The following is a 22,719-nucleotide window of genomic DNA, read 5'->3' on the forward strand; positions in this document are numbered from 1 at the left end:
CAAAACAGTTTTCAACCTTTTCAAAAACACCTAAGAATAAAACAATCGGTTGTTTCGACAAAACAACAGGTTTTTTTCACTTAGTTTGAAAAACACTTAATTTCAAAAAGGTTTTAAAAACACATTAGCTTTAGATTCAACAAAGAGTGAATTACACTTTTAAACTACCCAGATCCTACCCTAAACACAGCAGCAACTCCAGCCTTGCATCAAACACATTGGATTTGAATTCTTCAAAGCCCTTGATCACTCTTGATCAATAGCCATGAGGGCCCTCCAAGAGGCGAACGAAGAATATCGAAGAGAGCAAGAGCGAGTCCAAGAGGAAACCAAGGTGGAGCAGAAGCGGCTACGAGCAGAAGCCCAAGCTGAGGAAGAGCTCTTGCAAGATCGTCTAATGGAAGAAATCGAGGCCTCCCAGACAGTTATGGAAGAACACACACAAACTAATGAGGAGTTGTGCAAAACCAATGAGGAATTACTGAAGAGCCTACACCGACGTTCCACCAGGGAACGTTCTCCGAGCTTGTCAACCAGGGATGACCCCAAGCCATTTTCGCAACAAATCGATGAACCCGTGCCACCTCATTATATCACACCTAAAATTTCTCTTTTCTCTAGCGTACAAGATCTTGAAAATCATCTCACGACATTCAAGGCTCAAATGATCATCTCTGGAAGTTCGGATGCCATCCGATGTAAGATGTTCATGGGTACTTTTACACGTACAACCCTCTAATGGTTTAGTAGAATTCTAGATGGCCACATCACTTTTTTCCCCTAGTTCTCCAGGTTGTTTAGAGAACATTCTTGGCCAACAAGGTCAAACCCCCGAAATAGTACGACCTTTTCAGCATCAGACAAAGGGAGGGAGAGGCACTGAAAGACTATCTGAATAGGTTCTGTGTGGTCACAGTGAGACTTCAAACACACGATGAATAGATGATGGTCACCGCCTTCATACAAGGAATGGCGGCAGGACCGTTTAGCGATTCGTTAATTAGGAATCCAGCAGAGAAATTCTCCGAGGTACGTGAACAAGTTGTCGCTCACATCAAGGCCGAAGAGGCCATGCTCAAGAAGAATGGCAGTTCGCGCTCAAAGCAACCTAGGCCCAAGGAGAGCAATCGAGATCGATCCCTAAGGGTCAATGAAACCTCTGCTGAGAAGAGAACGAACTCGAGGTACGTCCCATATGTGGCAAAGAGAGATGAGCCCAAGATGAAAGCCAAGGAAGGGTCAACCACCAGGCCCAAATTCTGAGTATCCTATAAAGGGATCTTGAGCATGCCAGGGGTAGCGGATAAGCTAGAGTTTCCCCAGCAGACAGATCGGTCCTTGGGGTTGCGAAGAGATGCTTGGTGTGAATTCCACCGAGCATTTGGGCACAACGTTGAGCAATGCATAGCCTTGGGTTTCCAACTGGTTAGCCTGGTTAAGGAAGGATTCTTGAAGGAGTATCTCGAAGCTAAACAAGAAGAACCAAAGAGAAAGGTCGCTATCAGGGACCAAACACATGAGACACCGGTCCATAGCTACTTGAACACATTGCGGGAGGATTTTTCGGAGGAGGAAGTTCGACCTCCAAGCGAAAGCGATGCGCGCTAGCGGTGATGTCTTTGGATACAAGGAGACCTGATCATCCTCCAAAGTCCACTCTCTACTTCACGAATTCTGACTTGGAAGACGCGTTTCCTCACGAGAATGCTTTGGTGGTGATATTCGTTGTTATCGCAGGGCGAAAGGTACATAGAGTTTTGGTCAACCAGGAGAGCTCGATCGACGTGATGTTTTGGGGAACGTTCACCAACTTGCAATTATCTCCTGATCTGTTGAGGCCATACAACGAATGTTTGGTTGGTTCCGTGAGAGATCAGGTAGAAGTCTGAGTGTACGTTGAGCTGAGGACGACCTTTTCTGATGAAAGTGCGGCCAGGACGATTACCATCAGGTACATCGTTGTTAACGCGTCTTCTATTTACAACTTACTTTTGGGGCAACCTTCCCTTAACAGGTTGGGTACGATAGCCTTCACCGTCCATATGAAGATAAAGTTGTCTTATTCTGAAGGAGAGGTGATCACCATAAAGGCTGATCAGAAGACGATATGAAAATGTTATGAGAGTAGTTTGAAGAATCGAAGAACAACTTATGCAATCACCATCCAAGAAGGAGAACCAGGATGGATTGTAGAGACATATGATGAGAGACGATCTGGATCTACTTGAGAAGTTCATGAGAGAGAGATAAAAGGGAAGAAATTCAAGCTCGACACCTCACTGTGCAAGGAGCTAGAAGGTAAGATAGCCTATGTGATATCGAAAAACATGAATGCTTTCGCATGGTCATCTGCAGACATGCCCAGGATAAACCCAGATTTTCTGTGCAATCGGCTTACCATGGATGAAAAGGTCAAACCCGTGGTTCAGAGGCAAAGAAAATTCAATAAAGATAAGCGCCTTGTCATCCGGGAAGAGACTTAAAAGCTCTTGGATGTTGGCCACGTAAGGGAGATCAAGTACCTTGAGTGGTTGGCAAATGTTGTGTTGGTGAAGAAGGCCAACAGGAAGTGGAGGATGTATGTTGACTTCACTTATTTGAATAAGGCTTGTCCTAAGGATTGCTACCCACTCTTGAACATAGACTCCTTGGTTGACAGCGCTTCAGGTTGTCGGTTGTTAAGTTAACTAGACGCGTTCTTGGGGTATAATTAGATTCGTATGCACTTGAAGAACGATAGTAAAACAACCTTTATGACCGAGGTCGCCAGTTACTACTACAAGGTCACCATGCCCTTTGGCCTGAAAAATGTTGGCACAACTTATCAAAGGTTGATGGATCGGATCCTCGCCCCAATGCTCGGATGAAATGTTCAAGCATATGTAGACGACATGGTCGTCACGTCGGAAAGGAAAGATCAACCTATTGCCAACCTGGAAGAACTATTTGCATCAATAGCAAAGTACAACCTGAAGCTTAATCCAGACAAGTGTGTGTTCAGGGTGGAAGCAGGGAAGTTTCTTGGCTTCCTCTTGACTGAAAGTGGCATAGAGGTAAACCCCGACAAGTGCGCGACGATCATAGGGATGAGAAGCCCGAAGGAAGTACAACAGTTGACCGGGTGCATGGCCACCCTATCTCGTTTCTTGTCGGCCAGTGGAGATAAAGGGTACCCTTACTTCCAGTGTCTCAAGAAAAACAATCAGTTTGTGTGGACCAAGGAATGCGAAGAAGCTTCACCAAGTTGAAAGAGTACTTGGCCAGTCCCCCTGTTCTTGAAAAGCCAGCCCCGGGAATTCCCCTTCGTCTTTATTTTGCGATCACAGATCGGGCAATCAGCTCGGTCCTTTTACAGGAACAGGATAAGGTCCAGAAGCCAGTCTATTTCGTAAGCAAGGGATTGCAGGGACCAGAGACTCGGTACCAAGCTATCGAGAATGCTGCCCTACCTGTGGTGTTCGCATCTTGACGACTTCGTCATTATTTTCAGAGCTTTATCATTATTGTCATGACCGACCTTCCCATACGTAAGGTCCTCTAAAAGGCTGATATAGCAGGTCAGACGGTCCGCTGGGTGGTTGAGCTATCCGAATTTGACATACAGTATGAACCACGAGGGTCAATCAAAGGTCAGGTGTACGCAGACTTTATGGTGGAACTTTCATCCAAGGACTCTCAGCCTGATCCTAATGACTTCCAATGGGTCATTTCGGTAGATGGATCCTCCAACCAACAAGGGAGTGGAGTTGGGGTCATTTGAGAAGGACCAGCAGGCTCTTATTGAGCAAGCCCTCAGGTTTGCGTTTAAAGCAAGCAACAATCAAGTTGAGTACGAAGCCTTGATAGCAGGGATGTTGCTAGCCAAAGAGTTGGGAGCTAGGAGCCTGCTGGTGAAAAGTGACTCGTTGCTCGTCACTAGGTAAGTCACAAGCGAGTATTAGACTAAAGACCCGCAGCTAGCATCATACCTCAAGAACATAAGGATCTTAAGATCACCTTTCTCTGCATTCGACCTTGTCTACGTTCCTAGAGAGCAGAACTCCCGAGCAGACTTATTGCTAGGGAAGGAAGGTCGGCAAAAGTCAGTAATCCAGGAGACGTTGAAGTTACCAAGGACAGTTGAAGAAGGTTTTTCAAAGTTGACCACTTGGAGGTCTTAGGGATAAGCTCAGGAAGGGGGAGAAGGCATCGGTCGATGATTTAAGAAACCTTGAAAGTCCACAGAATAACCACCCATGGGTTATTAGGGGATGAGTTTCTTGAAGTTTTGTTGGTTGACACCACCGAGACCTGGATAATCCTATACAAGCGTTACCTTGCTTATGGTTTACTTCTTGCCGAGCCTACGGAGGTCAAGATTGTTAAGAGGAATGTAAACGGTATACTTTGATAGATGGAAACCTTTTTCATCACGATTATATCCACCCGATCCTCACATGTGTAAGTGGAGATCAGTTTGCCCGCATAATGGTCGAGCTCCATGAAGGCATTTGCGGTAGCCACATAGAAGGACAAACTCTCTCATTGAAAGTCGTTCGAGTTGGGTATTATTGGTCGATGATGAAGGAGGATTGTGTGAGATATGTCCAACGTTGTGAGCAATGTTAGAAGCACGCTGATTGGTGCCATACAATAGTCGAGGAGTTGCGATCAATTTATAGCCCATGGCCCTTCCATACATGGGGAATAGACATTTTAGGCTCTTTCTCTTTGGCAATACGTACCTTATTGTGGCCATTGAATACTTCACCAAGTGGATCGAAGTTGAGTCAGTTGCACAAATAATTGCTCATAAGGTCCAACATTTTGTGTTGAAGAACATTGTTTGTCGTTTCAAGATTCTGAGGCACCTAGTGTCTGACAACAGAACTCAATTCGCTAGAGAACAGTTGGGCAAGTTGTGCTTGGAGCTCGAGATAAAGTAGGTGTTTGCTTTTGTAGAACACCCCAGACGAATGGTCAGGATGAGTTAGCTAACAGGGTCATACTAAGGGGGTTGAAAAGGATATTAGAAAAGGCAAACGGAACTTGGTCTGAAGAAATTCCCAGAATCCTATTGTCCTATCCCACCACCCCACAACCGACAACCAAAGAGACACCTTTCAGTTTGGTATATGGGTCAGATGTCATGATACCAGTAGAGATACAAGAGAATTCCCCCAGGCTCCAAAGTTTTGTTGTTGAAGAATCTAATGAAGGAAGGAAGGTGAACCTAGATTTGTTGGACGAGGTGCATGATCATGCTCATATCAACTCAGAGGCTTTAAAGAGAAGGGTGGAGTTAAAGCACAAGACCAAGACGAAACATCGACAATTCAAGGTTGCCGATTTGGTGATGCGAAAGGCCCACCCCTACCAGTTGGAGAACAAGCTATCTCCAAAGTGGGCTGGCCCGTTTCGTGTAGTTGAGGTTCTCAGAAATGGAGCATATAAGCTGGAAACCTGGAGGGGGGAGTCATCCCACGAATGTGGACGTGACCAATCTTAAGTTTTACTTCAGTTTAAGACATTTCGTTTTGATACTTTTCTTTTGAACAATATGATGATTGAGGTGACACTCTTTTTCCCTTAAAGGGGTTTTTTAACGAGGTCACCTAGTGATAAATTTGTTCTTAGAAGATGGTGCATTAGTTTTGATTGAATAACGTTGGTGTAGCACATGGTAAGTCGACCTAACTCGGCGTATGTACGTCTACCCAAGCATAGGCATCCTGCGAGATTAATTTGTTTGTTGATTTACTTTGAGTTAGTACATAGTAAGTCGACCTAGCTCGGCGTAAGTACATCTACCCGAGCATAGGCGCCCTATGAAATTAATTTATTTGTTGGTTTACTTGAGTTAGTACATGGTAAGTCGACCTAGCCCAACGTAAGTACGTCTATCCAAGCATAGATGCCCTGTAAGGTTAATCTATTTGATGATTTACTTGATTTAGTGCATGGTAAGTTGACCTAACTTGGCATAAGTACGACTACCCGAGCATAGGTACCATATAAGATAAGTTCATTTGTTGAATTAGCTAATTTGGCACATGGTCAAATGCCCTAGCCCGGAGTGAATAGAGTCATTTGCGTATAGGTGCCCTGTGGAGTGGGTTTATTAGATTTAGTTTGGCACATGCTAAGACGATCTGGCTCGGAATGAATAGAGTCATTCGAGTGTAGGCTCTTTGTGACGAGAAGTTTACTTGATTTGGTATATGGAGAACAATGACCAAGCATGGGATAGGTGCAACTACCGAAATAGGCACCCTATGAAGGAGGGCATCATGAAATTGATGCAGTAATCACCAAGGGTCGCCTTAGTAGGAGGAGTGAAGTGAAGGTTGTCCTAGCCTGGGATGCATCACTTACTTATGGGTAGATGTTCTACCAGGGTAAATAAGTTATTACTTTACGCTTAAGTTAGCAGAAATTTGTTACATTAGTTGTGTTGAGATGAAGAGAATGAGTTAAGCATTAAAGCATGTACGTAAGAAGGTCTACAAACATTAAAGGAAAAACATGCATAAATTGTTCAAAGGGTTGTAATGTCGAGTAAGTGTGGCAAGCCAATAAATTTTACGATCCATAGATATAATAAAAATTTAAGATTAGTCCTCTCTCAATTGGCCGTCAACCATAGTTTTGCCTAGGTGAATGCTTGGCTAAACAACTTCAAGGAGTCATGACGAAGGAAGTCTTCATCATGGACTGCTAACCTGTTTTTGTCTTTGGGAGGTAGGAAGAAGGCCTTGCCATGAGCAAGGATGTCAAAGTCAGCATCCCATAATGATGGAGATCAAGCTCAAGTGGACATGGAGGCCAATCAACAAGATCAAGAAGAGGTAGAGGCTCAAATGGAGGACGCCCATGGAGGTCAAAGCCCACCTCAAAGGCTTACAAGAAGCATGTTCAAAGCTTTAGGAGCTAGGGGACGTTTATTTACTCTTTTTGTAATTTCTTTGGTTGAAGGTGCTTAGAGGGAAACATTAGAAACCTCTATTGTTAAAGCATCTTTTAGTCTTTAGTTAGGAGTCTTAGGAGGGGGGTGCGTTAGTAGATAGGTGTAGGAGTAAATAAGGAGGTGCCAAAGTGAGAGAAGAGATCACACCTTCCTCATGTCTTGGTTTAGGCGCCGGTTCCATTAGCTTTTAGGAGGGAATTTTGAATTCTTTTAGTTTGATTTTCAGCACCTCTAGGCTATAAATATAGGTGCTGCCCTTGTACATTTCGAATTTGAATTTAGACTAAAGAAACTATACTCATTTTTTGAGAGAGCATTGGAGAGCTTTGTGCCTTCTTCACTAGTCTTATCTTGATGGTTCCATGGTTACCTCAAGTGGCGGACTGCACACTCATCTAGGAGTCTCCATCCTTCTAGTTGCGTGATCATCCAACCATACATCCATCTTCATGAGCTTTCTCCTCTCCTTCCTTCCTTCTCTTTTGATATTCATGTTTTAAGCTTGTGTTCTTGTGTTTTGGTTCGGCTAGTTCATTTTCCAGCAGCTGTTCTTCTACTTTTTCATGTTTTGGTTCGGTGTTTTTACATTTCCAGCACTCCTTTTCAGCTTTCTTGCCTTTTAATTCATTTTAATCGGTTCAATTCTGTTCTTAGCCATTTCTATTCGGTGCATTTGCTTTTCCTCTCATTTTGTTCGGTTCAATTTGACAATATGTGGAACTTCCATATGAGTTTGGATTTGGTGCTAGTTTTGGTGAGTTCTTGACTTAGAACATTGATCCAATTCTAAGAAAAAGTGCCTAACTATTGTCCAACTCAAGTTGATTCCTAAGAATGTCAAGAATCATTCTAAATTGTGCTAGTGGAATCACATCACATAAGCTTTTTCTGCGTGAGTTTTCGGCCTCACACTCTTTGATGGAAACGACCTCCTGGTGTGGAGCTCGAACATCCGAGTTGGAGTGTTCAGGAGGAGGAACCGCCTCTCCCCTCTTTTGAAAACAAGGTCTGAGTTAGTTTGCTCGTCCTGGTCAGATTGGACTGGAGCAACCTCAATAGGGGCCTTCCTTTTTTGTGGCAACGAATCCTTGCTTAGGCTGGCGACTGCTCTCATCTTTCTAACGCGCTTGGCCATCTCCGCTTTGCCAATGTTGGACAACATCCTTTCTGCGACAAAAAAAAGAAGTATGAGGTTAATAATAGTGATATAGGTACCTTTACAAGGGTAGGAAATTAGCAGTACCAGTATAGGCCTTCAAAGTGTCAAGGAGATACTCCTTGGTCAGTAGATAAGAGGTGAAAGATAACCTTCAAACTTGACAAGAATACACATATACCCTGGTCTTTTGGAGACAAATCTTCCAAGTGTCGAGCACTCTAGAATTTGGGTTTGGGGGTCCAATACAGGGGAAATTCGTCTAGTAGGGTCGGATCTCCTGTTGAAGCTTGGACTTTAACAAATTTACCTTTGAAATTTTTGTACAATGACTGGAAGAGGATAAGCAAACCTCTTCCATGGGTACCATTTAGGGACACCCACAATTTACTGCTCGTGTGTTTGGCCTCAAAAAAAATAAAGAAACACTTTCACAGTTGGCGAGATGCCAAGCTGTAAACACAAAATAATAAAAACTCAGATGAATGCCCATCTATTCGGGTGTAGTTGGGCAGGAGCTACATTGAGCTCAGTCAGTAGCTCCTTTTCAAAAATGGATAGGGGGGAGGCAAAGGAGAACCTTCGTAAAAATGGTGGTGTAAAAATAGCAAAATGGACCATTAGGGTCCGACGACTTCTCACAACAGATAGGTTCCCCTTCCCTACACTCCACGGTTTTAACACACCCCTCGAATTTTTTACTCATAGTACACCCGTTTTCTTACAAATCCCTAAGACGTAAATAGGTTGTGTAATAGGAAACCTCTTTTAGAAGCTCTTTTTTTAGCCCAGTGATACATTGAACCATAATCCATTACAAATATAGCTAAAACAAAGGCATAAACACAAACAAAATACAAGCACAGTTTGGGCCAGGCAGAGAAAGCATATCAAAATAAGATTACAGTTCAGGCAATGCAATCGGTAGGATGAACAGGTAATTGGCAACAGAGATTAGTGGAGAAAAATACCTGGTTCGAAGAAGGTGAGTGATAGCTCGACAGTGAGAAGAAGTGCGAAGAGATTTTTTTTAGTAATAGAAGTTCTAAAAATAGAAGTTTGTGTAACAAGTAAGGGAGAAGAAATGGGTTTTTTTATTTGAAAGGAGGAAATGAAGTGGCAACGCTTCCTCACCGTTGATACACGTGCCATGTGGACGTTCCAAATTTAGTGTGGTGGGATGTCTCATCAGGAAAAGCTTCAGTCACCGCGCCTCACCTACCCTATGCAAAAGCGTCATGTCAACGCTGGAAAGACTCTTCGTCTAGCCAAGCTTGAATCAAGCTTGGGGGGCTTGTGTAGTGGGCAGGAGTGCTCGGGACCTTAGTCCAAGCGATTAGGTAAGTATCAAACCATTTAAAAAAAATCTCTCAATCCACGTTGTTCTTGACATCTTCTTCATTGTCTTGTTGTTTCACTGCCTCAACTTGAAGTTCTACCATTTGTTTTTCATTCTCCACGGTTTATATTGCATTTCCACCATTTAATCTTCAATTCAATTAGTTAATCTTCCTTTCAAAACCATTTAATAATTTTTTCTAAGTGTTCAATCAGTATAAATAACAAAATAAATCGATGCAAAATGCCTAAAAAATATTTCTACATTGTTCCTATCCAAGTTCATAAGTTCTTTACTCTTTTGCTCACTATGATTGTTGTTTGTACTTTCAGCTCTGTTGTTTCTTGCTTAATTTTCATTTGAAATCATTGCATGTAATGTCTTATGTCATGTTGTTTCATTGACTATAATTCAATCTCAATTTTCAACTCATTTTCCAAATTGTTTGTCATATTACCTCTTTGGAAGTGGGTACCTCTTAAGTGTTTTTTTTTTGGAACTTGGGATATAGTTTGAAGTTCTTTTGAGTATTTTGTTGACCCTTGAAGGGTGCTTACATAATTTTGTAGAAGATGAATTAGTTTAAGCAAATGAATTAGATTCCTTATATTTATGAGCATATTTGGTTAGAATTGGTGAAACATATAGTTTTGGTTGCAGAAAAGATCAAACTTCAATTACTTTAAGCTAGTGGAGGAAAATGTTTTCACAACATGACAAGTGTAACAATATTTTGTTATTTCTTACACCTATCTTTAGCAAAGGTTTGTAATTACTTAAAGTGAAAGCACTTGGTTGGATTTACACTACTTCAATTCCTATGAGTTTGAGTCTATCTAGAGTAAGGTATCATACTAAATACTTTTAAGGCTTCTTATGTCACAAAGGCTTCCTATCTTAATTAATGTATAGTAGAAATATGCATTTCATATATCGCTGCTAACCATTAATCACAACCAAATATAAAAAAAAAAAAAAGAGTAAAGGAATTCATAATAGAATTCACTACTTCCAAAAGAATTGTTAGGTTGGTACCACCTCAATACTTTACAAAAGAAATCACAACCAAAAAACATAAAGATGAAATTTGAAAGCTCCAAAACCAATATCCAAAAATTCAAAGATAAGAATTTGGAAAACAAGTTTCTTTTTTTACTTTTGTAATTGCATTTATTAAAAGTGAAAAAAAAAACAAGAAGGACAACATTTTACCACAATATTCCTTAGTATGTTACCTTGATTTGGTTAAAATTTCATCATTTAATTCGAAGTACATAAAATTGCAATAAATTTTAGAACTAATTCTACCAACGCTAAACCTAGACTATTTTTCTGATGACCTTATGCTTGCATTTTTTCAACTTCTTTGATTTGTTTCTCAGTGTATACTTATCCAATTGACCAAAAATTTGTGGCATTTTATCACTTGTTGAGTTGATAATATAGAATAAAAATTTCACCATAAAAACGTTGAGAAAAAAGTAATATAAATTCTGGAATAGTTAGTGTCCACTGCAAAAATGTTTAATTTTAAAAGTGGGTTTTTATTAAGGTTTATAATAACCTTCACTAAACATGCACATACCAGAGGTTAGAAAAACCCCCTGATAATTCTCTGCGATTTTATAATGAACTGCAATAAAAAAAATTTATTTCCCTTTATTTTTCAGAAAATGAGCCCTCAGTGTATTTTTGGAAGCTCTCCAACCCTAGAAAAACATCTTTATGCAAGTTCCCCATCTCTCTTCCAGCTCATCTCTCTCTGCTTTCTCCTATTTTCATTTTCTCCAATTTAGTTTCTCTATGTTTTTATTTTGAAATCGAAACAACTGTGTGTTTTTCGGGTTGGTCTCTGCTAAAAGAACACTCTATCTGATTGATTTCTCATTTCTCTATTTCAGTGTTGGGTTGATTTTCACCATAGGTGATGTGAAGGAGGTTAGCGAAGTGGTACAAGGTACAACTATTCTTGTTGCTGTTATTTTTTCTTATTTTTTGTTATGAAATGTGTACAAGTTTACAGATTGATGTCTTCATCGTTCAAATGCATGCATGGTTTGATTGATTCTACTGTGTCCATGATCTTGAGGAATTACTACTCAAAAATCTAATGTGAGAAATGAGAGAATATATTGTTGCAATTAGTGTTATTAAAATTTGAAAAGCACTATTGCATCACAAATTTTAGGGAAAATGCAATTACAACATTGTTGGATTATGGAGCTTGCAGAAAACACCATTGTCATATATTAATCTTTAATTTGTTGTTCATTGTTCCACTAATCTCTAGGAAGAATGCTAGTTTTGTGTAGAGGTTTAAGGAAAGGTATTCGTGAGAAGACAAATAGATTGTCGACACAAAACTTGTGAGTAGCATACATTAGGAAGCTCTTAGAAAAACAAGCTTAGCTAAAAGTCCAACTGATTCATGAATGGTAAATAGTTTCTTGCATCCATCAAGTCTCGATTCTCTCAAACTCTTGGCCCTAGATACATCAGGAAATTCAATAACCATATTACAATAAGAGATATTCATATAAGTCAAATGTTGAAATCTCTACAAAACGTAAGTAAATCATTTAAATAACTATAATTCATCCACATTATGTCAATTATTTTAGAGGAAGATGACTGGAGGAATAAATATTTTATATATAGTTTATCCAAATGATAAATAATTATAAGTGATATATTGACAACACATGTGTTGGTTTACACACTTTGCATTTTTTTATTGATCTTGTATATACTTCTTAATCTTAAAACACTAATAAAACCATATTAAATCCAAAATATTAAAGTATAGAAATGGGCCTTAGTGTGAAACCTACTTTTATTCTCCAAGTGAGAAAGTGCATTAAACAGGGAATTACTGTAAGAGTTGTAAATTGTGTCACTTAATTCATTTGAAGCATTCTTGATAGTGTACCACATGATTCCCATTAGATAACCTGAATTTTGGTACTGTAATTTTTCAGTTAATTTTTAGGTTTTTGTTTGTGTTGTTATATAATGAAGAATTGACTTTTCCTCAAAGATATGTTTATATATAGTTAGTTACAATAGTCTTTGGAACAAAATTCTACATTAGCTTTATATGGAAAAACATGAAATGAAATAAGAAATACTTGTAATACAAACACTGTGAAATTATGTGTGTAAATAATGGTTGTGGTGAGGTTTAAAGAAAAAAGGGTGATAAATAGAGGGCTGAAGTTTTGATGAGAATGAAAAATCGTGATTGGAAGTTAAAAGTTTGAGAATGCTTCAATTTAGGATTATTGAACCCAAACAATAATAATAACAATAATTGATCAATAACAATCTTCCTTTCAATATATTTATTATTCTACATGTTCCTCAACCATTTTCATTTTCAACCCCAGTGTCTCCTATTGTCAATTTGATCCATGAAATTATTTATATTCATGCTATTTTTTATGAAATTATTTATAGTCATGCTATTTTTTTGTTGTTTCTTTTAAGAATGTCTTATTTCTTATTCATAATCAAAATGTGATCGTTGCAAAAAGAGAATAATGAAGAAATAAATACTCTTTAATAGTTAATAATAAATAAATAATTTTCAGCATCTTTGCATAATTCTTCAACAATATCCTTCCATATCTGATAATTATCACTTCTCGCCAAAGATTATATTATTTGATGAGAACACAAAACTAATATGTAATATGTTTTATTTTGTTAGGTTGGCTAATTGGAGGTCATAAATATGCTTTTTTAGTTGTTTTGTGGTTTGTTGGCATGGTGTTGTGCTTCTTACTAGTGTTATTATTTTTAGCTTGCTTTATATATTCATTTTTTTTGTTAAAACTTTGTCAAATGACTCTTTCATATATGTGTATTCTTACTAGTGTTACTATTTTTAGCTTGCTTTAAATTTTTTTTATTTTGTTAAAACTTTGTCAAATGACTCTTTCATATCTGTACACTCTTACTAGTGTTACTGTTTTTAGCTTGCTTTATATATTTGTTTTCTTTGTTAAAGCTTTGTCAAATGGCTTTTTCATATCTATGCACTCTTACTAGTGTTACTGTTTTTAGCTTGCTTTATATATTTGTTTTCTTTGTTAATATTTTGTCAAATGGCTATTTCATATATGTGCATTCACATGACCTTTTCACTGAATAGGGAATGAAACAAAAAAACAAATATTTTTTTGGGGCCCTTTCCTCTTTCTTTTTGATAAATTGTAAAATATAAATTGATGTGTTCCTGTCGGTTGACCAAATACGTCTTTGTGCGTCTACGTCACTCTCACGTCCAGAATCCTTGCGCTTCACATGTGCTTTATGCCTGAAAACACAAAGACAAAGGGCGCCCTAGAGGCCGTTTTCACTCTGACGCTCAAGTCAATCTTAGGGTTAGGAAACACCAAAACTGTATAATTGTCATTGTGTGTGTGTTAAGCGGTGCAAATGAATAATGTACCTTGCTAAGTTTGTTGCTTCCTTTTTATAGACTGAAACTAGGGTTTCCTCTTTACCCAAAATGGGCTTTCTGAGGGGGTGGGCCCAACACTGCTGTTACTCTACTCTTAGGATAACCTAGCGCGTGGGTTCCCTAACTGGAGTACAACCTCTGACGAGGTGACCACCTGGGTGCCTCCTCGTGCACCTGATCTCTAGGGTCACCCGCCTTTGGGAGTGTCATAGTTGTTCACGTGCCATGCATGCAACTCATCCCTGGAACGCGACCCTCACAGGTCATATCTTTCCTGTGGCTTTATACTTGTGTTACGCTTAAACGCATCATCCACTCTACACGCATGGACTCTCGTGACCTAGGCTTCTCCCTTTCTAATAACTGGTGTGTGGTCTGGGATCCACCTCTCGTGGCCCAGCTCTGCTGTTCGGATCCCGATGTCCGACCTCTCCACACTGTCTAGTGGTACGTCGGTACATCCTGGTGACCGATGTCTGACCACTCTTTGGCTCCTTGGCGCACGTGCTTCGCGAGATACTGGCCCACGCCCCTCGTGGGACCCTGGTTACGTGGCACCAATATTACTAGTGGTCAACGACGCCCGAGGACTGGTCGATACAATATGTATCCATCTATTATGGCATGTGAAGATTTTAGAAGCCATTTCAAATTTATTATGACTAACTCATGTCATATTATTTATCCATTTAAAATGTGACAAATGTTATACTATAAAGTAACCTTTTCTCAAATCAAGGTCCAAAATTAATGTCTACGAATTTCTCAAGGTTAAAATACTTTAGATATGTAAAATGCATCGATTGAGTCATGATGAGGAAAGAGAAAGAAACAAAGTGATTGTGCAAGTGTAGGTTGTGTGGACCATTATGGATGTAGTGATGATAACAACGACTTTTATATTATATCTAAAAATCAAAGTAAACCAAAATGAAGGAGGAATATAGTTTCACCAAAGCCATCGACTACATATATGGATCGCACCCAAAGTTTTAATTCTCTCTTAAATTTCAGTCACCATAATGATAAATGTCAAATTTCAATAATATTTCATATTAAAATATAGGCACTTATAAGTATTAATTACTAAAATAAGTATAAAATACCCTTAATTTATGAATTTATACCTTTTTACATATTTTGTGATTTTTATTTGAATAAGAACGATTCATTCCCAAATTGGTGTTAATTTCACGATTCTAGGGAAGAATGGAGATAATTGGACAGAAGGAGAATATACAAAGCTAAAAAGGGAAGGTTGGAATACACCAACACTTACGAAAGCTGCCCAAATGCACAAAAGAGCCATCTCACCACCAAGGCAGCTTGCTCAAGCGAGTCATATCTTGCTTGAGTGAGATAGCGCTAGAGACATTGGGCTGGTTCGACGTTTTACTCGCTCAAGCGAGTAAATCTCGTTTGAGCGAGAGTCCACTTAAGCCCATGAAAATTAGGTTAAATAGGGGGCTTGAGGCACAACCCTAGTGTGCAAGATTGAGAGGAAAACACCATTGAGTGACTTGAAACCCAATTGGGAGAATAGGAGGTGTGAGAAACATTAGAGGAGGAAGCCGTAAAAAAATATCCTGAATCTTCTTTTCATGCTCTTCCTGCTTGTAATAGTCATCATGTGTGGTTAATTCTATCCTTTGGGATTGAGAGTAATCTGTTTAAATATAAATCTACATATATATAAATAAATTTATAGTTTATTGCCATAATATTGCCATAGATCATGATAAAAGAAGTAATAAAACAAGTAATAATAATAATGCATGAAATGGAAAAACTTTACTTAATAAATGAATAAGAAATATTGTATTGGAAAAAACTGGAAGAAGATTGTAAAAGACTTACGAAAACCATGAAGAGAGTTGCTAAAAAACAAGTTTATTTCATAAAAGTTTCACACAGGCTTCAGATAGTACTCACAACTCAACTCAAGATTAAATGGTGAAAGTGCAGAAGACAGGCCAATAAGAAAACCTAAATATACAAAACCTAAGAAAAAAGAAAATACATGTTGGAAGTGCGGAAGGACAAGACATTATGCAAATAATTGTAAAGTGGTAAAGAAAATAAATCAAGTTGAAGATGAAAAATTAAAACAGAGTTTACTTAATATATTAATAAATTTAGACATTAATCAATCCGACAATTCTATAGGAACCAGTAGTGAATTAGAATTAGAACAAATAGAATATGAGAGTTATAGTGAGGTTTCACAAGAAGAAAGTGAAGAAGATTATTGCTTAAGACTTAATCTATGTACTTGTACAAATTGCAAGAGTATAAATATGTTAACTAAAGATCAAACAACTGTTTTAATATCAATAATAGAAAAATTAGAAGAATCTCCTTTAAAAAAATGAATTTTTATCACAATTAAATAATTTAATAAAATAAAGTGAAGAATCCCAACAAAAAGTAGAACTCATATATATGAAAGATATTTATAATAGATTTCAACACCATCATCAGGTAAACTATAAAAGACCTACAAGAAAAAATAAAAAATCTTAAACAAGAAATACAATTATTAAAAGAAAATGACATCTCATTAGAATACAAATGACTAGAATTAGAAGGAAAAGAAATAATAAAATATCAAAATAAACAAGATACTAATTCGAATAAAAATTATATAGAAGAGAATTACACAAAAAACTTATATTAGTATGTTAAGTCTAATTACCACTCATAAATGACATACTGAAGTAACCTTAATAATCAAAGAAGAAACTTTTAAGATGATAACCTTAATAGACTCAGGAGCAGATATTAACTGTATTCAGGAAGGAATAATACCTACTCAATATTATGAAAAAACCGTAGAAAAAGTAACTAGTGCTAATGGAACAAAAATGAATATTCAATACAAATTATCTAATGCCAAAATATGTAAGAATAAAATTTGTTATAACACTTCCTTTGTATTAATAAAAAATGTGAATACTATAATGATTTTAGAAACTCTCTTTTTAACATTATTATATCATTTTCAAGTAACAGAACAATTATTAATAACTTAGACCTTAAGGAAAGAAATATGCTTTGAATTTGTAAGACCTCCTAAGACAAGAGAGTTAAATTTATTAAAAGAATCTTCAATATCTCCTATAGAAAGTAAGAAAAAACAGATAAATTTATTAAGCAAAGAAATCAGATTTAGAAGAATAAAAGAACAATTAAAAACACCTAATCTTAAAAATCTCATTAAAGATTACGAAGATAAAATAAAAAGGAAAATATGTGAGACTAATCCCGTAGCCTTTTGGCACAGAAAAAAATATATCGTCTTTGATGAAAAACAAATGCCTACAAAGCCAGACCAATACAAATGAATCAACAATATCTAGAATATTGCAAAAAAAAATTCAAAAATATCTAGATAAAGAATTAATAAGGACTTTAAAATCACTGTGAAGTTGTGCGGGATTTTATGTGATGAAAACCTGAATTTTGCAACTATCTAACCCAACATGGGATAAATCTTTATTTCTTTTATTGGCTCCCGTAATATCACAATTTAAAGTTCCCTTTAAATAAACTATATGTCCGTTAGAAAAAAACAAGTAATACGTGAAAAATAATAAATAATGAATTAATAGAGTCGGAATAGCCTCCACACCAAAGTATTATTATACAACCAACAAAGGATTTAAAAATAGAAGCTAGTCCATATAAAGATATCAAATCCGAAAATAAAAGTGTAGAACTAAAAGATATTAAAAAAATTACACTCTCAGTTAAAATATTCAAATACTATATTAGAGGTAATGACCAAACAGTTAACAAGAAAATAAAGCGATATCTTCACATATTCCAAGTAGTTCAAAGTTTCTTGAAAAGCCGATATATAAATTATTTAATGTCCCACAAAAAGAGTTGGACTCATTAAGATTAAAAAGTGAGACTGACTTAATGATGGAAGAACTTAAAAAAAGGTTGGAAGATCTAAATAAAACTTCCATAAATACATTAAAACTTAACAAAATAAGAAATTATCCAAAACTTAGAAATTTCTATCCTAGGCCTACTGCTGTTGATGTACAGTTTGAGGAAAGAGGAGATTTAGTCCAAAACTTTTTTTCAGGAAACGAAATTATAGAATGGAACTTAGATGGATTAAGTGAACACGCTATATTAGATTTAACATGTCAAATGACTATGGTAGCTACTGCTCATAAAACAAAAGGTTGTAGCGATAAGTCCGCTGCTATAACAATAGTACAAGGGTTTACTCGCCAATTGAAAGGTTGGCGGGATAATCTATGTACAAAACATGATAAAATGGCTATACTCAAGAGTGTAAAAACCAAAACTAATCAAGAGGATGCAGTGTCCACTCTAATTTATTCAATAATTAAAAATTTTGTAGGAGACCCAAATATATTTAAAGAAAGATCACCTAGTCAATTAACAAACCTTTCCTGTCCAACAAAATATGATTACAGATGTTACAAAGATAACTTTTTATCTGAAATAACCTACAAGATGGATTTGCGGGATTCTGGAAAGAAAGATTCCTAACCCGATTACCAAAACTCTTTTCGGAAAAAATTAGAATGATCCATGCACGATTATCCAATTTTTTGTTTCTTAAAACTAACACTCTTAGAAAATTATGTATTAAATTAATTTTTAACATTACATAACTTACTACCCAATATATAAACAATAATTAAAAAAAAAATAATATGACGTATGTGGCGAAATTCGTGCCAAGTTGACACGACTTCTATATGACATGGCAGAAGTCGTGTCTAATTGGGACGATTTGTGCATATGAAGTCGTGCCGAATTGGCACGACTTGCCTAAATTTGTAATTTTTTTTAAACGAACCCCATTTTGGTAAAAAGCAAAAAAAATAACCCCATCATGGTCAAAATCCCACAAATATTAGGTTAAGAATGAATTAGGGATGACAAAGCGAGGGAGCCCGCCCCGCACTTGGCCCGCCCCGCAAAGTGAGTGCGGGCTAGACTTTTCGTCTTAAGGGCTGGCCCATATTCAATTTTTTATTTTTTTTTTTAGAAATTCAATGATTTTTTTTTCTCTTGAAAAATTGTCATAAAAAAACAAAGGCATTAGGATTAATACAGCAATAAACATGAATTAGATGTTACATAATTCAAGTATCAACATTCCAATATTCTTGACTTATCCACTACCTAACATATCCACTATTATTTATTCCAAATTACATGAAAAATATCATATATGTATTTCATCCCCAAAACTATACCAAAAACGAGTCTTAATTAAATTATGATTCCAATGACCCTTGTAATTTTCTACCCCAAAATGAAAAAGGAAGAAAAACAAAACATTTACTCCACTGCTGCCAAAGTCTTTTTTTTTTGTTTGCGAGCTTGCGGGCCAGCCCGCCTCGCCCCATGTGGGCCGCGAGTTATGCGGGGCAGGCTAATGTGAGTTAGCGGGTTGAAAAGATGAGCTTGCCCCATGTGTTCTTACCAGCGAGCCGCGGGCTGGCCCACCCTGCTTTGCCATCCCTAGAATGAATAAGTCATCATCATCACTTAAAATAAGAGAACCACAAACGATAAGCCAACCATCCTAACACTCAGTGGATGGATCCACAATAAACCTAGATCTGCGAGGATTAAATAAAATTACTCCAAAAATAAGTAAACCAATATATGAAGAATCAAGAAAATTAAAATCCCCTTAATACTCTCCAACAAGCTATTAAACACTTTAATAAAAGAAGAACCTTTTAATATAGATAAAAGATAATCCTAAAATTATGGCAAATTTTGTTATATTAGTTTATTAAATTAAATAAAAAAATTCAGTTATATTAGTATTTTAATATTAAATTTAGTGTTGCTAAATTTATTTTATAAAAAAGATGCTTATAAAGTAAAAAAAATACACTTTTCCCTAGAAAAAAAATGACTTAATGTATAGTTTTATTGTTATTGAATGTTGAATTGAAAATTCTCTTCAATCAGTCCAATTGATTTCTAGTGAGCTTTCTCCTTTCGTTTATCTTGAGATCTTCAAAATAGTACTTTATATCATAAAAAAATAAATAAAACAATGGTAGAAATAGAAAAGAGAGAATCAAATTGATGAAGGCTGCCTTAAATATAAATATAAATATAAATATATAAGTATAAATGTAAATATATACATAAACATAAATATAAATATAAATATATACATAAATATAAATATAAATATAAATTCAAATATAAATATAAAAATATATATAAATAAATTTACAGTTTATTTAAATAAATAAAATTATATTATTAATATGCTTTATTTTAATAAATAAATAAATAAATATTATTAATATATTTATTTTAATAAATAAATAAATATTAATATATTTTATTTTAATAAATAAAAATATATTATTAATAGTAATAATAAAATAAAAAATACGATATATTTGTATGCTTAGATATAAAGGGATTCCTATTTAATTGTTCTCAATTATTTTCATATTTTATCCTTATATTAATATTTAGTTTTATTACTGTATTATGAGCATTGTGTGATAAGCATAAATATAAATATATACATAAATATAAATATAAAAAAATATATAAATAAATTTATAGTTTATTTTCATAAATAAAAAAAATATTATTAATATAGTTTATTTTAATAAATAAAATATATTATTAATATAGTTTATTTTAATAAATAAAAATACATTATTAATCTATACTTATATATAAAGGAGATTTCTCTTTAACTGCTCTCAAATTTTGTCCTATTTTATCCTTAATATTTGGTTTTATTTCATTATTTTGGCTATTGTGTCATTTTCTACTTTTTAAAAATATTTGAAATAGATTATCGGTTTTGAATTGAAAGATATGATTTATTTTAAAATTATGAGAGAGAAACAAATATTAGGAAACATGAGTAGTGGCCAAAGTAGTGACAACAATTTTGAAATGTAACATCTTCTTTTTAACTTCTTTTATAAATATTTTAACTCCCCACTTCTTGAGTTAACCTCCACGATTCCCCTTTAACTGTTAACTCCTTATTTTAAGTCTTTTAATAGTGCTCCCCCTTTAACTCCTTATTTTAAGTCATTAACACCCAACTTTCTCAAAAGAAATTATTACTTTTAGTTTTGCAGAATAAGAAAAAGGCTAAAGAAAGAGAAGTGTTCTTCTATATGTTCCTTCTTTTTGTTAGTATGTTTCCTCTTAACGGAGAGTGACGAAGACGAAGAATGGTTTCGATGGAGTTATTGGAAAGAAGACTTAACATATGCAATTCAGAGGTACCATCACTGAGTCAGACACCTAATTGAAAGGGAGACAGGCGCAGTTTCGTGACTCGATCATTGGTGCTCGCTACTCCTCTCCAATTGGTGCACGCTACTGCCGCTTACTAATGCCATAACTACTCCCCTTTCTATTTTTTTTTTTGTTTCGGTTCGTTCTTTTGTAATAATTTATTATTTACATCTTTGTCTCCTCTTCCCTTTTTATCTTTTTTTTTGGGTTCGTTCTTCTATAATAATGTTCTTCTATAATAATGTTATTCTATAATAATTTATTATTTACGTCTCTCTCTTCTTTTCCTTTTCTATCTTTGTTTTCTCTGTGTTGGTTCTTCTATAATAATTTATTATTTAGTCTCTCTCTCCTCTTCCCTTTTTATAATAATTTATTATTTACGTCTCTCTCCTATGTCAACCTTTTTTAAAAATGTGTATATTTAATTGTTGTGTAATAACAAAAACGGTTAATAGATTTTAATTTTTTTTAAAACAAAATGAATTTAACAAAATAAAATAAAATCAATAGATACAAGTTTATTATTTGTTTTTTTAATTTTTTTTATTCGCTGTTACTTTGGAATTTTATAGAAAAATGGTGTTGATTATTAAGGTAGTGTTAAAAAGGGTGTTGATTATTAATGTTTTAAAATAAATAATTAATATTATTTTGAAAAATTAATATATTTTGATGTCATAGATGAAAATCTTTTATGGTTAAAGATCCATTTTTTTTTGTGAGTATCATTTGGAAGTAAAATATTTTATTTTGTTCTCACTTAATGGAGAGATTGACACGTTAATTTTATTTTTTGTTATCTCCTAACTGGCAGGAGAGTGAAGAGATTGGTTACTTTCCTGTTTTAAACTGATATTCTTCTTTATTAAATAAGCATATTTTTAATTTTAAAATTTTATTTTATTTGTTCTCACTTAACTGGTAGGAAAAGTGGACAGATTGGTGCCTTTTGTTAGGGAAGAGAGGAGAGAGGGGTGAAATGTGGATTTATGGATAGTTACTCTTTTTTAGGCATACGTTTATGTAATAATCTATACTTATATATATATATATATATATATATATATATATATAAACGGATTCCCTATTTAACTGCTCTTAATTCTTTTCCTATTTTATCCTTATATTAATATTTAATTTTATTACTGTATTATGGGCATTGCGTCTTTCCTAATTTTTTTAAAACATATTAAAACAGAAGTAACTATTTTTTTTAATTTGATTTTCTGAAATATATCTCCATTTTTTCAATTTTCACAGTTGGTGCTTTTCAATTTGAATTTTTGGGATTTTATCAATGTTTTTCTCTCTTTCTCACTTTATCTCTTTTCTTCGTAAATATCTTGAAACCCAATAATATGACTCTTATCCTCTCAGTGTCTCTCATGTAGCATAAACACTGACACAGACACTAATACGACACGGACACGAATACGGAGATACGTAAAATCTCTAAAATGTAGGACACAGAGACACAAATCTATATATTATATAATTATGAATTATATAAATTGACA

The 22,719-nt window shown here is 35.3% G+C and overlaps 1 protein-coding gene across 1 annotated transcript; it reads left to right on the plus strand.

Moving 5' to 3' along the window:
• Positions 1-265: 265 nt before the first annotated feature.
• LOC137815543 (stress response protein NST1-like) lies at positions 266-739 on the plus strand. The gene has a single exon (XM_068618659.1). It carries the CDS (start codon positions 266-268, stop codon positions 737-739), a length of 474 nt encoding a protein of 157 aa, XP_068474760.1.
• The last annotated feature ends 21,980 nt before the right edge of the window (positions 740-22,719 follow it).

The sequence above is a fragment of the Phaseolus vulgaris genome, chromosome 1 (genome assembly GCF_000499845.2).
Source record: "Phaseolus vulgaris cultivar G19833 chromosome 1, P. vulgaris v2.0, whole genome shotgun sequence".
Taxonomy (NCBI): Eukaryota; Viridiplantae; Streptophyta; class Magnoliopsida; order Fabales; family Fabaceae; genus Phaseolus; species Phaseolus vulgaris.

Coding starts and splice junctions, on each gene's coding strand:
- LOC137815543 (XM_068618659.1), top strand. CDS start 266: ATGAGGGCCCTCCAAGAGGCGAACGAAGAATATCGAAGAGAGCAAGAG.